We start from the raw sequence: 17,791 nt of genomic DNA, 5'->3' as shown, positions 1-17,791 counted from the left end.
TTACGTTGATTCTGGGTACCTCTTTTTGATGTCATCCATAACACCGGAGCTAAGTTTGTTACCTCCCAAACGTACACCTCTCAATGAGATTAGATTGTTGAAGACGTCCGGGTTCAAGTCGCTTATCTCATTATGCTCAAGGTTGAGGGAAGTCATTCTGTCAAGTCCTTGGAACATTCCCTCATTGACATGCTTTAAGGTGTTGTTAGACAAATCCAACTCCAAAAGCGACTCAAAACCCTCGAACGTACCTGGTTTGATATCATCAATTCCGTTGTTACCTAACTTCAAGTACTCCAACATATGTATGATTGGTATCGAACCCTTTTGTAACGTCCCCAGTTTGTTGAAGGCCAGATTCAGCGACGAAAGTATGTCTATCGGCTTGAAGATGTCGGTTGGCAAACTCTTGATACCGTTCATATGCAAGTCTAAGACTGTCAAGCCGCGGGCGGTTGTAAATTCGTCGCCCTTTAGGTTTTGAAGGTTGTTTTGTCCCAAGTAGAGATGGCGCAAGTATGGAAACACCTGGAAGCCGCCTTTGTCGATTGAAACGATTTTGTTATCACTCAACGTGAGATTTTGGACGTTCCGTAGGCCAGTGAACATCTCTCCTTTGATTTCTGAAAGCCGATTTTCATGCAAGTGTAAGGTGGTGACTTCGCCTAATCCCTCAAACGCGCCCACTTCTATATGGTCGATGCGGTTCCCCGACAAGGAGAAGTGTCTTATCTCTCCCACACCGGCGAACATCCCTTTATTCAACCGCTTTAGCCTGGAGCTGTTAATGTTAAAAAACCTTACTTTTTTCAAGCTGGAAAAGCATCCAGAAGGAAAGGCTTCTACATCAACATTTTCTATCTGTAGCGATGTCAAGGATGATAAGTCCTTAAAAGCCTCGCAGGATATGGATCCAATGGGATTCTTTGAGATATTAAGGTATCCCAACGAACTTAACCCTTCAAACATCTTCGTTACTATGCTACTCAGCTGATTGTTGCTGAAGAACATGAATCGGACAAGCTTCAAATTTTTAAAGGTACCAGATTCGAAATTCATAATCTTGTTGTTGCTCAAATCTAGGTTGGACAGATTGGGCAAGTTGTCAAAGATTCCTTTTTCCAAATAGTAGATTTCATTATCTGCTAAATAGAGCGACTCTAACTTAACGTTCTTGTCGAACGCTCCACGTGGAAGTAACCTGAGCCTATTTTTTGTGAGAGTCAGGGCTTTTAATTCAGTTAGACTATCGAAAGAGGCGGGTTCAACTGTACCGATCTTGTTGCCGTGGAATACAACGTCTTCCAATGCGTGTGCACCTGAGAACATTCCAGGTGAAATCCTCTCGATTTGGTTTTCTGCCACATCCAGTACGGAGAGCTTGGAACAGTCGGAGAAGGTGCCATTGGGAACTGATGACAGAAGGTTTCTGGCTAAGTAAACTGCAGTAAGCTCTGAAAGCCCAGCGAATACCCCATCCAAAGCTGTCAGTTGGTTATCCGAAAGATCGATGACCCATATATTATTCGTTTGTTTGAAAATGGTGCCTGGGAGGCTGTGAAGTTTATTCTTGGAAAGATAAAGATTGCGAAGGTTTTTTAATTGCGCGAACAAGTCACTGGGTATATCCTTTACAGTGTTATTCTCCAAGTGTAGCTCATACAATGAGCTTTGATCGTTGAAGACTTGAGATGGTAACGTCTCCAAGCGATTGCCATGCAGCCAAAGTGTTTGGAGCTTAAATAACCCTCTGAACATGTCATTATCTAACTGAACCCAGTCGTTCTCGCTAAGAAACAAAGTTTTCAGTGATACCAATTTTGCAAGCAGGTTGTTTGAGATTTTCACATGCCTGTTTGTATGAATATACAGATGGGTAAGATTTGGGGAACTATCAAAGGCACCTTCATCAACTTCCTCCAACTCGTTATCGTGAAATTCTACTTGGAACAAAGCATGCATGTCAGCAAATGCTTTCTTGGCAAAGCGCGACACTTTCGTTCCAAAGATTTTAAACGATTTCACATTAAACATTCCTTCAAACGCTTTATCTTCAATATTGCCTACTTTGCTAGAGCCAATTTCGAACACTTCCAATTTTTTTAAAGGTTTAAAACTTCCATTGGGTATATTCGTAATGTTGCTAGAAAAAAACCATAAAGCTTTTAAATGTTGGTAACCTACGAAGGTGTTCGGCTGAAGAAATCCAATCTCACTGTTTGTGAGTTCTAATTTAATAAAATCCGCCCTTGGAACTTTGTCTTTCTCAATGCATTCCTCAACGCTTTTCTTTAGCTGATCCAACGAACTTATACCGTGACAGGTTATAGTTTTCCAATGGTGATTGTTGCAGAGTTTCGATTGTACATTGGCTAACCCAACAAGAAACAGTAGCTTTACGATTTGTCTCATCGTGAGCTAACTGAAAAAATAAATTACCTCTAGAATGCTGTAGCAACGATACCTACCAGATTTTGAAGTTGGCCACGACAACTTTGAGCACGAAACGGATTAACACTCGTTTAAATATGGAAGATTAGGGCTTTATCATACTAGGTAAGTGGATGGTGCCTGTTTACATCGCAACATTAAATAATCGCCGGATGCACAACACTCGAAGATAAGCAATCTATAAGCACCTAAAAAATAAGGCTTTTATGGCTTCCCAAAACGTTTAAGCCTATTTTAAGGATGGCGTGAGCTAACGCTTTTTGAACCAATCTAAAAGGATAAATATGCCAACAAATTAATACCAGCACAACATAAATTATATCATATATGCCTTGAAAGGACACTTGCCAAGCAACCGAGTATACTGGGTCAAACTGGGTCGGTGTGCGGTAAATTCGCCCCGGAAGACTCGCCCCGGTAAATTCGCCCCCGAAAATTCGCCCCCGGAATATTCGCCCCCAAGTAAATTCGCCCCCGGAATATTCGCCCCCAAGTAAATTCGCCCCCGGAATATTCGCCCCAAGTAAATTCGCCCCCGGAATATTCGCCCCGACAAATTCGCCCCCGGAATATTCGCCCCGACAAATTCGCCCCCGTAGCATTCGCCCCATATCATTTATTAACCCTCGGAAGTAATAGGTTGGTTTAAATTAATTAAATAAATATTTGCAAAAATTACGATATTTGGAACTCAATACGGCGAGACTGACAACTCGAAATTGTTCATATTCAATCGTCTATTCGTCTCTCAACGGTTCAACGTCAACCGTATGTTTACAATACATTTTACAACAAATTGCGTTTACAAAGGAGTCTAATTACTCAGCCATTTATGGATGTATTGAAATGTTTTTGGCATCAATGTATAAACAAAGGATGATTCTTTCTTTAGACTTACATTTGAAAATTGGCTCAGATTTGATGTAAATTTGTGTTGAAAAAAACCAACATTGATGAAGTTTGCTGAAGTATCAAATCATAATTAAAATATTGTAACGGAAATGCTGCAGACATGACGTCGCCTTTGGCGCTCTGGAATTTTCTACGCGTATTCGAGAATGTACTGGACTTACATTGCTTGCGTGTATAAATGGTTGCGGACCGAACATCGCGGCAGTCTACTATCGAACGAGTACGGAAACATCGAGCGCGAAAAGCTGATATAAATTTCGAAGTGTGTGATATAAATAATCGATATAAATTGTACGGATTTTATAGTGTTTTAGTTTTGTTTAATAAATATTGATATAAATCGAACCCGAATTTATATAAATAACGTTACATTGGTGTCAGGAGTGGAATTAATTAAATTAATTAAAAGTAAGATTAAATTAAGTGCTTCTGCTTGTGTATGCCTGTAACAAGATCTGCTGCCGCTAAAATGGAAGAAACGATGCTCAATTTGCTCCAGAAAATCCAAAATGGCCAACAGGGGTTGCAACAAGAAATGAAAAGCACCCAAGAAAATTCTAGAAATATTCAAGAGAAGTTGGAAGAAAATTCTAGAAATTTTGAAGAGAAGTTCGAGAAAATGGAAGAAAATTCTAGAAAGATTATCGAAGAAGTCTCTACATCAATTGAAGAAAAAGTTGAAGATAGAATTACGGAAGTTTCCAAAACATTTAAAGCAACATTCGTCGAGATTGAGCACAAGTATGAAGAGCTGCGCGAGCAATTCTTGCGACTGACTACGGAAGAGCGTACTAGTAGTGCCCCAGATGAATTACTGATGGACCGTCTTCTTGAGGTGCCACAGTCTACTCATTACAAGAAGGTCGACCCAGAAACAAATACAAGAGTAAAAGGCGACGTTCAGCAAGCCCGAGTAAAGCCACCTACTTTTGATGGTAAGATTCCTTGGACCACGTACGTTCGACAGTTTGAAGCAGCGGCTGCGGCAAATAAATGGACTCTTCAAGACAAAACTACAGCCTTGATTCTTGCTCTGAGAGGAGATGCTCTGGATGTGTTGCGAACTATCCCCGAGGATCAACAGAACTTCCAACAAATAGTAGCGCGACTCGAAATGCGATATGGCGATAAACACCTTCAGCAAGTTTACTATGCCCAAGTCAAGAACCGAATGCAGAAATCTGGAGAAAGTTTGCAGGAACTTGAAGCGGACATCGCTAGACTGATTCGATTGGCATACCCTACGGCACCGGAGAGCTTTCTTGATCAACTGGCTGTACAAACATTTATCGATGCCGTTCGTGATGGAGATCCCCAGCAGGCTTTGAGACTGGCTAGGCACGACAAAATTGAGAAAGCTTTGGCCCATGCGTTAGAATTCGAAGCCGCCAAGAAAGCTAGTCATGGAAGTGCGCGAGTACGTACGATGGAACCTCGCAGTGACAGCCGGGTAAGAACCATCGAAGAGGAAGGTGGTTCTGAAAGTTTTGAAGAAAAGGTCAGTAAAGTAGTGGTAGAAAAGGTCAGTAAAGTAATGGAAGAAAAGGTCAATAAAGCAATACAGTCACTGGCAAAGAAACGTGAACCACGATGTTGGAATTGCGGCGAGATTGGACACGTTCGCAGCAACTGCCAAAAACCATTACAGCAGTCGGAAAACTAAGAAAGGTCGACAGGAAGGGGCTATCGTCGACCTGCAGAAACAAAGCCCCGATATTCACTGTAAACATTACGTCGTCTGGAAAAGTTCTGAGTCTGTACATCGAAGGCCGAGTTAATGGAGAAGACAGATCCTTGCTAGTAGACACAGGTGCAACAAGAACTATTGCAAGACCAGAGTTATTGAAGAATCATGCTCGGATCTCATCTTCGACCGTGCAGTTAAAAACAGCAACTGGTGAAAGAATAAGAACGCACGAAGAAATACAAATGTCTGTCACCATCGGAAAGACCACCATCAATCACCAGGTGCTAATTGCTGATATTTCTGATCAATTCATCTTGGGGATGGATCTTCTTAAGAAACTCGGAGCTGTGTTGGACGTGAAAAGGGCGTGTTAAAGGTCGGCGATGAAGAACTCCCTTTCCATGAAGACAAAGATGTTATCCGCCTGTTAACCACTCATGACGTCATTATACCCGGACTCAGTGAAAAAATTATAATGACCACTTTAGATGGATATTGTCGCCAGGGAAGCCTACGGATAGTCGAAGCACTAAACCAAAAGGAATTTCTAGTGGCTAGGGCTCTGGTAAAAGTTCAAAATGACGTTCCGATTCGAATTATGAATTTGAAAGATAGTCCTGTTAAGCTAAGCAAACGAACTGTAGTTGGACAGTGTGTGCCCATCTCGGCTATTCGCTCTGTGAAATCGGAAAATCTATCTAAAGGAAAGTATCCAAGAGAGCTGATAGATATGGTCATTAAAAACACTCCAGATTTGGACAATAGACAACGACAGAAGGTGAAAAATATGCTTGTGGAATTCCGAGATGTGTTCGCGGTAAACGACCAGGACAAGGGCAAGACAAGCATAGTCACCCATAAAATAAATACTGGCAATTCCCACCCGATTAGACAACAGCCAAGGCGACTCCCCTTGGCTAAACGAGACGAAGCTGAGGAGATTATTAGAGACATGAGAAAACAAGGTGTCATCGAGCCATCGAATAGTCCTTGGTCATCACCGATAGTGCTTGTAAAGAAGAAGGATCGCTCCACAAGATTTTGCGTTGACTACCGTCTATTAAATTCGGTCACCAAGAAAGATAGCTATCCACTGCCAAGAATAGACGACACCTTGGACACTCTATCTGGAGCCCAATGGTTTTCCACACTCGACTTAAAGAGTGGTTATTGGCAAGTGGGGATGGAATCGACAGACCGAGAGAAGACCGCGTTTTCTATAGGCTCTGGACTTTGGCAATTCACAGTAATGCCTTTCGGATTGTGTAATGCCCCCGCGACATTTGAGAGACTTATGGAAGCAGTTCTAAGGGGACTAACGTGGCAGACATGTCTGGTATATTTGGATGATGTAATTGTCGTAGGAAAAACTTTTGAAGAACACCTAAAGAACCTGAAAGAGGTGTTTGGACGATTACGAGAGGCCAATTTAAAACTAAGTCCCAAGAAATGCTTTATGTTCCAAAAAGAAGTTAAATATTTGGGGCACATCGTATCTCGTGATGGTGTTACAGCTGACCCAGAGAAGATTATAGCGATTCAAGAGTGGCCGATTCCTCAGAACAAGCACGAGATTCGAAGTTTCCTCGGTTTGTGCACCTATTATAGACGATTCGTGAAAGGATTTGCCAACATTGCCAAACCATTAATAAAGTTGACAGAAGAAGGCAATGAGTACGAATGGAGTGAAGACTGTCAAAGAGCTTTCGAACATCTCCGGCAAGCTCTTACTAGCGCACCTATCCTTGGCTACCTCAGAAATGAAGGAAAGTTTGTGCTAGATACCGATGCCAGTAACACCGCCATTGGAGCTGTTCTCTCTCAATTGCAAGACGGACAGGAAAGAGTCATTGCCTATTTCAGCAAAGTACTATCGAAACCCGAGAGGAATTATTGTGTGACTAGGCGAGAGCTCCTGGGTGTGGTAAAGGCATGCGAACATTTCCATAAGTACCTTTACGGCCGCAAGTTCCTGATAACGACAGATCATGCAGCGCTAAAGTGGCTCTTGCAGTTCCGAAACCCAGAAGGACAGGTGGCAAAATGGTTAGAACGTCTTCAGGAATATGACTACGACATTGAACACAGGGCTGGAAAAGTTCACAATAATGCAGACGCTTTGTCAAGAAGACCGTGCAAGGACAACTGCACACATTGTTCTAAAATAGAAGACAAAATTGGCCATCTGCGGCGAACAACTGTAGAGAGTGAGGAATGGAAGCCAAGCGAAATCAAAACGGCCCAAGAAAACGACCCAAGTATAAAAACTGTTCTGAATTGGATGCGCCACGGACAAAGAACAGGCTGGCAAGACATTAGTGCCACAAGTCCTGAAGTAAAGAGTTATTGGGGCCAATGGAATAGCCTGACTCTGAAAGACAACCTGTTGTATAGGACCCTTGAAAGTGAAGATGGCACCGATTCGACGCTGCAATTAGTAGTACCTAGAAGCAAAGTGTCGGAAGTATTGCGAAAATTGCATGACGGCGCTTCCGGAGGACACTTTGGTATTACGAAAACGTTGCAAAGGGTACGTGAGCGATTCTATTGGGTCAACTGTAAAGAAGATGTCCGGCGATGGTGTCAAAAATGTGAGTTATGTGCTACTGGAAACGGACCAGTTTCCAAGAAGAAGGCACCCATGAGGCAGTATAACGTTGGTAGTCCGATGGAACGAGTTGCTATCGATATTGCAGGACCGTTTCCCGAGACAGATGGCGGAAATAAATATATCCTAGTCGCTATGGATTATTTCACAAAGTGGACTGAAGCTTACGCCATTCCAAACCAAGAGGCAGCAACAGTTGCAGAAGTGTTGGTAAAGGAGTTCTTTACACGTTTTGGTGTTCCTATAGAAATCCATTCAGACCAAGGAAGGAACTTTGAATCGGCTTTGTTCCAAGATGTTTGTCGATTGGTAGGAGCCAATAAAACCAGAACAACACCTTTGCATCCTCAGTCAGATGGAATGGTGGAGAGAATGAATCGAACGATGGGTAAATATTTTTCAAAAGTCGTGGCAGAACATCAGAAAAATTGGGACCAGTACCTCCACCTGTTCCTTATGGCATATCGATCAGCCGTCAACGAGACCACGGGTCAGACTCCTGCCTGCCTTATGTTGGGTCGTGAACTACGCCTTCCATGTGACCTCGAGTTTGGGCCTAAACCCCATGAAGAATATGTCGCAGGTGAAAATTATGTTGACCAACTAAAGGCGAAGATGAACGATATTCACGACTTGGCTAGAAGTCATATTCAGATTGCAAGCGATCGCATGAAAAATCAATACAACCTCCGCTCGGTCAATGAAACTTTTGAAGCTGGAGATCTGGTATGGCTGCACAATCCACAGAGACGAAGAGGTCTTTCTCCCAAGCTACAAAGACAATGGGAAGGTCCATATGAGGTGATCAAGAAAATAAATGACGTGATATATCGTATCAGAATGAACCACCGGAAACCGAAAGTTGTCCACATTAATCGACTCGCACGATATGCCGGATCCAACAACAAAGAAGAAGTTAGAGGTATTCGAGAAGAGGAACGCAGCTTTGGGATCGAGCCAAACTTTAACGATTTTATGTCAAATTACGCCCAGCGGAAGAAAGCTCGATTTGGCGTTACTCAGGAAATTTGTCAAAATATTTTTGAGCTTCCGGTTAACGTTTCCATCGCCCATTGTGTCGCCGAAAACCTTCGCATGGATAGAGGTATAGCTTCCGTATTCCGGAAAAGATTTGGAAGAATAGACGAGTTGTTAAAGCAAAGACCACGAGTGGGTAAAGTACTGCGCTTGGAAGATAGTCAACGCTCTTTGTTCTACTTGGTTTCAAAGAAAACGTCAGAAGGCAAACCCTCCTATGAAAACCTCTGGTCTGCTTTAAAAACTTAAAGAAACTCATGGCATACTATGACATAAATAGCTTGGCGATCCCGAAGATTGGATGTGGTTTAGATGGGTTGGACTGGAAGATAGTGCGAACCATGATCGAAGTGATTTTTAGAAACACTAGCGTTCGAATTACAGAGTGCTGCTTCAACCCACAGGGGACGACCCTCCGCAAAACTGTGGACTGTTACTTTTTCAAGAAAGGTGTTTGTCGAGCAGGCTCTGACTGCAGATTCCGACATGAGGCATTAAAAAGTAATACTAACGCAGTTTCTGAACGAGACGTCCAGAATTAAGAAGGGGGCAGTGTAACGGAAATGCTGCAGACATGACGTCGCCTTTGGCGTTCTGGAATTTTCTACGCGTATTCGAGAATGTACTGGACTTACATTGCTTGCGTGTATAAAGGGTTGCGGACCGAACATCGCGGCAGTCTACTATCGAACGAGATCGAGCACGGAAATATAAATTGCGAAGTGTGTGTGATATAATAATCGATATAAATTGTACGGTTTTTATAGTGTTTTAGTTTTGTTTAATAAATATTGATATAAATCGAACCCGAATTTATAAATAACGTTACAGTATATTAAGTATGGAGAACGGTAAGGGATTTTTACCGTTCGAAGACAATTGTTTGGAGGAGGAGCGAAGCGACGACTCCAATTATTGTCTGAGAACGGTAACCCTTAACGTTCGACGTGCTTATAACATTTTTTGCGCGATGGAAATTAAATTTATGCAACCAATATAAATATGCACTAAGAAATTAACGAGCAGAATAAATCGAAATGATCGAAGTGGTATGGTGTACATCACTAGGCAACCAGTTTAAATGTCAAAATTGAAATTAATAATTTCATAAAAATGTGCATGTGTCTGATGTAGTTTACTAGCTTTGCACTTCCTTTATGACTTTATGAGCGTCTTATAGGAAACAACAGCACAAATTGTACGTTTAATGTACCTAACAATAATTAAAGATTAAATGTAATGTAAGACTGTTGATTTTTAAAAAGGCGTGTAAGTATTTTTGGTGTTCTGTTTTTAGATCGGTAAGTAATTTTGACGTCGTCGTAATCATAGCAACTGGTAAATTCTACGTACTGTCATGGAAACACCCATGGTAAATAGTCAGAAATGACCGATCGCGCAAAAAATAATATAAAGGACTCTGAACTAGAAAGCAATTGTACGAGGAAATGAAGGTGGTGGTGAAATGAATATACCTAATAAACTCTACCTCAGTTACGTAAACAAACGGACAGCCAAGGTAGAATTATGGCCACCAAATTTCAAAACTCATTACCGCGTAATAGGTTTTCTGTCTGTCGCTTCTTCAAACCGAATGCGCGTTTTGAACATGTGCTGCCGATTTCAACAAAAGTGATCCCGTCATCATAATTCGTATAACGCAGCTAATTTGCGACATTTATAACAAATAGGTACATTATAAAAAAGCAAACTGTTAGGAACGTAATACGCAAGTGTGTAATCTGTCAACGTTTTACTAATATCCCTGTGGAAGTGGAAGTTGGTGTCCCTCCGAAGGAACGAGTGATAAATGGAGATCCCTTTACTACTACTGGGATTGATTTCACTGGTCCAGTATTCCTGAAGGGAAAAGAGAAAGCTTGGATCGTGGTATATACTTGTGCAGTTTATCGTTGCATTCACTTGGATTATGTCTTAGCTTTGGATACTGGAACATTTTTAAATTCTCTGGAAACCATATTTTCTGACAATGGAACTAATTTTGTGCGGGCGAACAACCTTTTCAAGAAGTTAGATTGGAACAAAATTGAAAAGGAAACTGGTACAAAGAAAATTGGAACAAAATTGAAAAGGAAACTGGTACAAAGAAAATTATTTGGAAATTTAATGTTTAAACTGGAGCCTGGTGGGGCGGATTTTGGGAACGATTAATACGTTCTATTAAAGATTTAATGAAAAGGATCATTGGTAGAGCTAAACTGAATCGGAAGGAATTACGAAATTGTTTAGTTGCTATAGAATCTTTGCTATGTTGGGTGTTATTTAAGTACTTTATTTACATATCATACTAAAGCTACATTTCGATGATACCAACAGGTTCGAGCTACTAACTTAGTCAAACTAAACTAACTATATAGTCAGGGAGACATTTCTGAAAAATGCACGTCTAACGGCGTTTTGTGCTACAAACTGGCAACAGGCGGTTCTAGACTAATTGGTCCCCGCTGAAAACGATGCGCCCTGTTGCCAGATCCGATTTTGGCATTTAAGCCCTTAAAGCGAAGATAGCGGGCGAAATGACCGTTTTTCGGTTATTTCGAGCCCACAAGGCACGCCACTGAATGTTTTGGGTAGTTTAAGGGTAGAATACCATCTAGTACACACGTGGACATCGTTTAGGCACACTTTCGTATTCATATTAGGGGCCTAAATGCCAAAACTCCGTTTAAAAACGTAAAAAATGCAAAAATTCGTCATTTTTTTTTCTGGCCGGTTGTCGGCGTCCAATATGTATTCATATGGTAGAGTTAACATTTAAGTATTTGGGGACCTCCAGCAGCGCCATATGCCTGGGGCCTAAATATCAAGATGGCGCTTGGAAAGTCCAAAAAACAGTGAAAAAGTCGTTCTTTTTTCCGTTTCCGTTTACTACACTGGCCACACATTCCCCATTTCGATGGCCTGGAGCAATAATACGCGAATTGCGAATATCATTCTGGATGTTACACAACTGAAGGGCTTAACTGCGGAAGTGGGGACTCGTCTCCTATAAACTTAAACTATGGAACCAAGAGGCAGAAGTTGGTTTGGCGGCGTAATTTGAGGGCAAATATATTAAAACATGCTTCCCAAGTTTCCTTTGATTTTTTTTAATTAAAACGTAACACGTGGCAGCCGAAACTGTTTAGAATATTGAGCACTAATACTATGAAGAAGGTATTATGCAAGAATAAGAACGTTACAGAGTTAAACGTTGTCTCTTGAAGCACTGACGTTTTCTCTCTGGATTGTTTTTGGCATATTACACATAGACTAGGTACTGTTAAAATCACCACCAGAGGATGATTCATGCTGCATGGCCTAGGGAAAACTGAAACAGTCAAATGGAAGTCATCACCGCGAAAGAAGACATGAGCACTATTTTACGATCAATAGAGATGTGGCCTAACGTTTGAATAGAGCATCTTCATGCGTTAGAATGTAATGTGATATCATGTTAAATTAGTATGAACGAGCTTAATGTTAATGTAAATCTTAGAGTGAGAGTCGTTAAATCCCAGGTTATATCCCAAAAAGACACATTCCCAATACTATTTTAATCTCGATTTTAATAGACAAACTGTAAAAGCCACGACTAGTTTCGACCAACGGTCATCTTCTGGCTTAAGGAAATTACAGAATAAAACTTGTTAAAATATTTTAGAAGTACACAATGCAAAATTTGAAAGGCAGCATGGGGAAAAAACGATGACAATTATACAATAACATTAAAAAATATCTTCATTGAATGTAATCTTAGTTAGATGATGTAAAATTAATTGACTTTTAATATTAAATGAAATATCGGGCATAGGTGGAAGACGCCATCGAAGCGACACAGATGAACTTCAGGAGCGGCGCCGACGAAGATGCACAACAACACGCGAGTGCACTGATTGATAGTTTCGCGAATCCGTTCGGTTGTTGATGATAATTCCACCCCCCTCTCGTGGGGGGTAGCAGTCGCAATTACTGATAATAATGTTCGAGAACACCAAAATAAACAGCGAACGTAAAGGGTAAAGAGTGGGCAGTGTAGTAAAAATACGGCAAATAGAACGACTTTTTCACTGTTTTTGGACTTTCCAGGCGCCATCTTGATATTTAGGCCCCAGGCAATATGGCGCTGCTGTAGGTCCCCATATACTTAAATGTTAACTTGACCATATGAATGCATATTGGACGCCGACAACCGGTCAGAAAGAAAAAAAATGATGAATTTTTGCATTTTTGACGTTTTTAAGCGGAGTTTTGGCATTTAGGCCCCTAATATGAATACGGAAGTGTGCCTAAACGGTGTCGTCGTGTGTACTAGATGTTATTCTACCCCTAAACTACCCAAAACGTTCAGTGGCTGCCTTGTGGGATCGAAATAATCGAAAAAACGGCAATTTTGGCCGCCATCTTAGATTTAAGGGCTTAGATGTCAAAATTGGGTCTGGCAACAATGCGCATCGTTTTCAGCGGGGGCAAATTAGTCTAGAACCGTCTGTTGCCAGTTTGTAGCACAAAACAATTGGTACTTTAGTATGTTTACTGTGTTTTTGTTTTTGACAAGTCGTGCATTTTTTAACAAAATCGCTCACATCCTTACTAAGACCTGGCCAAAAGTAATATTTTTGTATATTATTTTTCATTCGCTGCACTCCAGCATGTCCACTTGTAGGAAGTAAATGAAAATCGTTTAATATGCATTTTTTTGTATCGTTATTTATGATTCTAAGTACACCCCTAATTATACGTATGAGAGGACCGGTCCAATTTTTATTATTGTCAATTACGCTTTTTAGCAATTTTATAAAATCAACATTTTTCTCGTTTCTAATGATAGCTATCTCTTTAATATTCATTTCCTTGCAAAATTTTATTAATTCTCTCAACAATACGTCTCGCGTGCTTGTCGATCGAGATTTTTGTAATGCATAAATTGTTGATATTTCCGGAACATAACATAAATTTTTACTACTTGAATACAAGGCAGTTTTATCTCCCACTTGAAATTTATTTGCATTTACAAGAACTAATTCTGTGCTTTCTTTTAGTATTTTTAGAACTTCCGCAATATTCGGTTGATCAGGCCGATTTGCTGAATCTCCTAACTTATTATCGTCTTGATTTGCATTGTTATTTTGCAACACTTTACTTTTAGCGCGTGTTAACACTGTAATTAACTGAGCGTGCATATTTTTAAGTTCATCCGAGGTTATTATAATACGTGATAATGCGTCGGCACTTACATTATTACTTCCTTTTATGTATTCAATTCGAAAATCAAATTCCTCGAGTTGTAATCTAAATGCCAAACGACTTAGATGGACTAGTATGATTAAATACCTAAGTCAATTAACGGTTTGTGATCTGTCAAAATTTTAAATTTTCTTCCAAACAAATAAGGTCTAAAATACTTTATAGCCCACACAACAGCTAATAATTCTTTTTGTGTTGTAGGGTACAATATTTTACTTTTATTGAGAGGACGGCTAATGTAAGCTACATGGTTTTTCATTATTATTTAATAACACTGCACCGATTGCTAAACCCGAAGCATCGGTTTGTAATATAAATTCCTTTTCGCGACCGTCGCACTGTTCGGGCAACGAAGCGACGTTGGACTTCGTGGTGGCGAGCGGACGGCGGTCTCGACGGCCTGGAATGAGCGTAAGTCCGAGACCGGAACCTCGCCTCACTAACCCAATCCGCCATCTGCTGCAAGACGTCTGGGAGCAGAAGCTGATGTTTGACTTTCTTCGGCTGTTGTGCCTTTTCGAAGTTTCTGCGCTGAGAATGGGCTCGGTACTTACTAAATATCTGAAACGAAATCTTTATCAAAAAGGTGGCAATGGTGCAATGGCGAGAGTATTCATTTGTTGCCTGACATTATATGCGCGTCGATTGGGAGGAATGTAGCGACCCCGTAGCCGGAAAATTATCTCGGTCAGAGTGATAAGAGTGACAAAGTTATGTACTTTGGATTTTTTGAAACTTTGATCTACTTGTATTGATAAGGTATGATTTGGAGTCGGAAATATCGAAAAGAACAATTTAAGATCACTGCAGAGGTGCGAGAAAAAAGGTAGCGCAGATTATGTGGATGAGAAAGATCATTTGGTAGATAAAAAGATGGTAGAAAGGATGAGTCAAATCAGAAAAGAAATAGACGAAGGGGTAGGGAAAAATGAAAAAGTAGGACGACGACACGCCAGTGATAGTTACAACAAGGAAAAGAGAAGCTAGAATGGAAAACTTACATAATGTCTCCTTCTTCTAACTTCAAATCGCAGCTGGGCGTTTATGGATAACATTAAGATAGGCTGTTCCGTTTCTCACTGACATCGTTGTAGTCCATCGGTGTTAGATTAAGACTTTCCATCGCGATCCTGGACCAGCGTTCGGCAATTTCCGCCCGCGGCGATCTGTGCTCGTGATTATCTCTCGCCCTCGTCCGGCCATATCACTGAGTACTGTAACATAGGACCAAAATGAAAACAAGTCGACCTTAAACGCAGTTCGGTCAGTTGAAATAAAAAAGTCAATCTATAATCGAGTAAATTGGAAAGAAAATTATATTACGCATACAACTGCAACAAAGCAAAGCGTTAGAAACTTCACCATCGAGTTACGTTTCTCAGTACATCCAAGACAATGCGTACCCTCCTTTCGGTCGGTTACGTTACCCAACGCGATCAGGCGCCCATTTTCCTCGTCAAGCTGAAGGAAATTAGAAGCCTGCATAGACTAATTGTCGTGCACTACCCACTAAAATCTTCTTTTTTTTACATCAACTAGTTAATTTTAGCAAATATAGGTTGGTCATATTCATTTCCTGTTAGACTACGTTTCTCAATCTAAAGTTTATGCTTTTAAGAGGTGGGCGAGATTTCAGAAAGGTTAACCCAGAAAAGGAATAGGTAACCAAACAAAGCTTTCGGCCGCGTCTATGCATGGGGTTCTACTACTCGAGGGTTCCAAAAAGTCCGCCCGGTGTTTGTTTCTTTCTTTTTTTTTTGCTTAAAGCGTATTGCGCGCAAAATCCAAACAAAAACGGTCAAACTCGGTCGGAGAGTACAACACCTTTGCGGATCATATTCCTGTCCCCACCGAGTAAAAAAAAATTGTTTCCATCGAAACCATAGCAGCGTCGGAATCGCCGCCCAGAAAATTCTGCCGAAGAAAAACATTTTCAAAAAGTTTAGTGTAGAAAATTCGGCAAGAGTAGGGCACACTGGTTAATGATGGTAGTGAAAGTATATTTTTTCAGTTTTTCATTTATCTCTCAAGCGTGTAAACGACCCTATACCAGTGCAAGAGCAGTTGGGTGATTTTGGGCTGCCTTCCCACTGAGACCATCACAGTTATAACGGTTAACGCCTGAAAGAAGTGGTTTAGCTGAGTGACAGCTTCTACGTTTCACAAAATTGGTGCCGGTCCCAGAAGATAAACCATTTCGGTTCCCGGGATGAGCAATACTGATAACTGCAATTACAATCTCCAAACTTTGTAGGAATGCCACAATTTAACAGTGAAAGATTTAAAATATTCAGTTGTTTTTAAGTAAGTATTTTTACTTCGATTTTTTCACTGAAGTTGACTGAATTGATTTAATCGAATGCATAATTGGCGTAATTATGCGCTGTTTTGACGCCCTTATGGGCATTCACAGCGTGCGCCAACTGACTTTCACTTCGTTGTCAGTGAAAGTTTATTTAACAGTATAGCCCAAAAAATCTAGCGTGTAATAAAATCCGCTAGTAATATGGACCAAGAGTAAAAGATTCCTCTAAAAAACGTTTAATTTAAGCGCCATTCTAAGTTTCAAACTTATTCATGGTTATTTATTTAAGCTTACGTAACGAGATAAAAAACCACTATCGCGACTACGTTAAATTTGTTCTTTAAAACTTATTCTAATAGTGATTGCCAGACAACTATGACGAGACTTTAAAATCTTTAAAAGTTTATTTTATAAGGATTTCAATCTAATATGACGTGACAAGACGTTCACAATTTCTATCTGTCTATACATTCTTACAACACTCCCGCTAATTTTATACTTAGAAAAATTACATTACTTATAAATACATTTATTAACGAATTACCGATCCCACTGCCCGTTAACATTCGGCTTTCGTCCATTGACGTTGTAATAAACCGGATTCCTCCTCTTCAGCAGCTTCTTTGATACTTCATTCAAACCTAAAATTGGGACTGAATCAAAATGCCGATGACTCACGGTCTGGTCTTGAACTTAGATCCTCACTTCTTCAGACATCTCTAGCGGGTCAAGACGCTCAACAGGACGCTTTAATAATCCATTTTTCGTTTTCACTTTCAGCGCTCGCTACAACTCCTCGACATGACTGGCGAAAATTTTTCCAAGTACTTATTCGAACCTTTCCTTTATAATTATCCCCAACAGTACTCAGCGTTCCACTTTCAAATTTTTCTTGCCTTTTATATGTTTTGTTGAGACAAGAATCGGGGGGAAAAAAAAAAGATATTCCGTTCTGAACGATCTTGTATAGCTTTCTGGATCTCACAGTACTTCTTACGTTTGAATACGTAAATCGCTGCAGTAGCTTCCTTCCCTTTCTGGAAAAACATGAGCACTGCGTCTTTGTGGGTAACCCAAAATTCGGGGTTAAATTATGAGCCCGATGTTTGTATATTTAGACGATTTAAAGAAATTTCTTGGTTAGAAATTTACAAGATCATAATAAAAATTTACTTAAAGTGTTAGATAGGAATGTTAAATTTAAAATTAAATCCTTTCCAAATTAATTTTAGAAAAGAAATATATACTTAGGGCACTTATATCCGGCAAATGGTATTTACCCGATCCAGAAAAAATTAAAACACTACAGGAAATATCCCATTCCCAAAGAATTCAATCGAAGTAAAAAGGTTTGTTGCATTCGCCACTATTACCGGAAAATATGTACCAAATTTTTGCAAAGCATAGCCGCTTGCCATTAAACAAATTATGTCGAAAAGCTATTTCTCATTTTGAGTGGTCCAATGAGTGTCAGCATCCTTTGATTATTAAGGAATCCATTAATAACTCCACCTGTACTAGATATATCCAGATTTCTCACAGA

The 17,791-nt window shown here is 40.3% G+C and overlaps 1 protein-coding gene across 1 annotated transcript; it reads right to left on the bottom strand.

Moving 5' to 3' along the window:
- Positions 1–2,412, bottom strand: LOC116165792 (insulin-like growth factor-binding protein complex acid labile subunit). Its single transcript, XM_031480472.1, has one exon. The coding sequence runs from the start codon at positions 2,410–2,412 to the stop codon at positions 1–3; it is 2,412 nt and encodes an 803-aa protein (XP_031336332.1).
- Positions 2,413–17,791: the final 15,379 nt, after the last annotated feature.

Source organism: Photinus pyralis, unplaced genomic scaffold (assembly GCF_008802855.1).
Source record: "Photinus pyralis isolate 1611_PpyrPB1 unplaced genomic scaffold, Ppyr1.3 Ppyr1.4_LG3a, whole genome shotgun sequence".
NCBI lineage: Eukaryota > Metazoa > Arthropoda > Insecta > Coleoptera > Lampyridae > Photinus > Photinus pyralis.
This window is presented reverse-complemented; position numbering and strand designations above follow the sequence as displayed.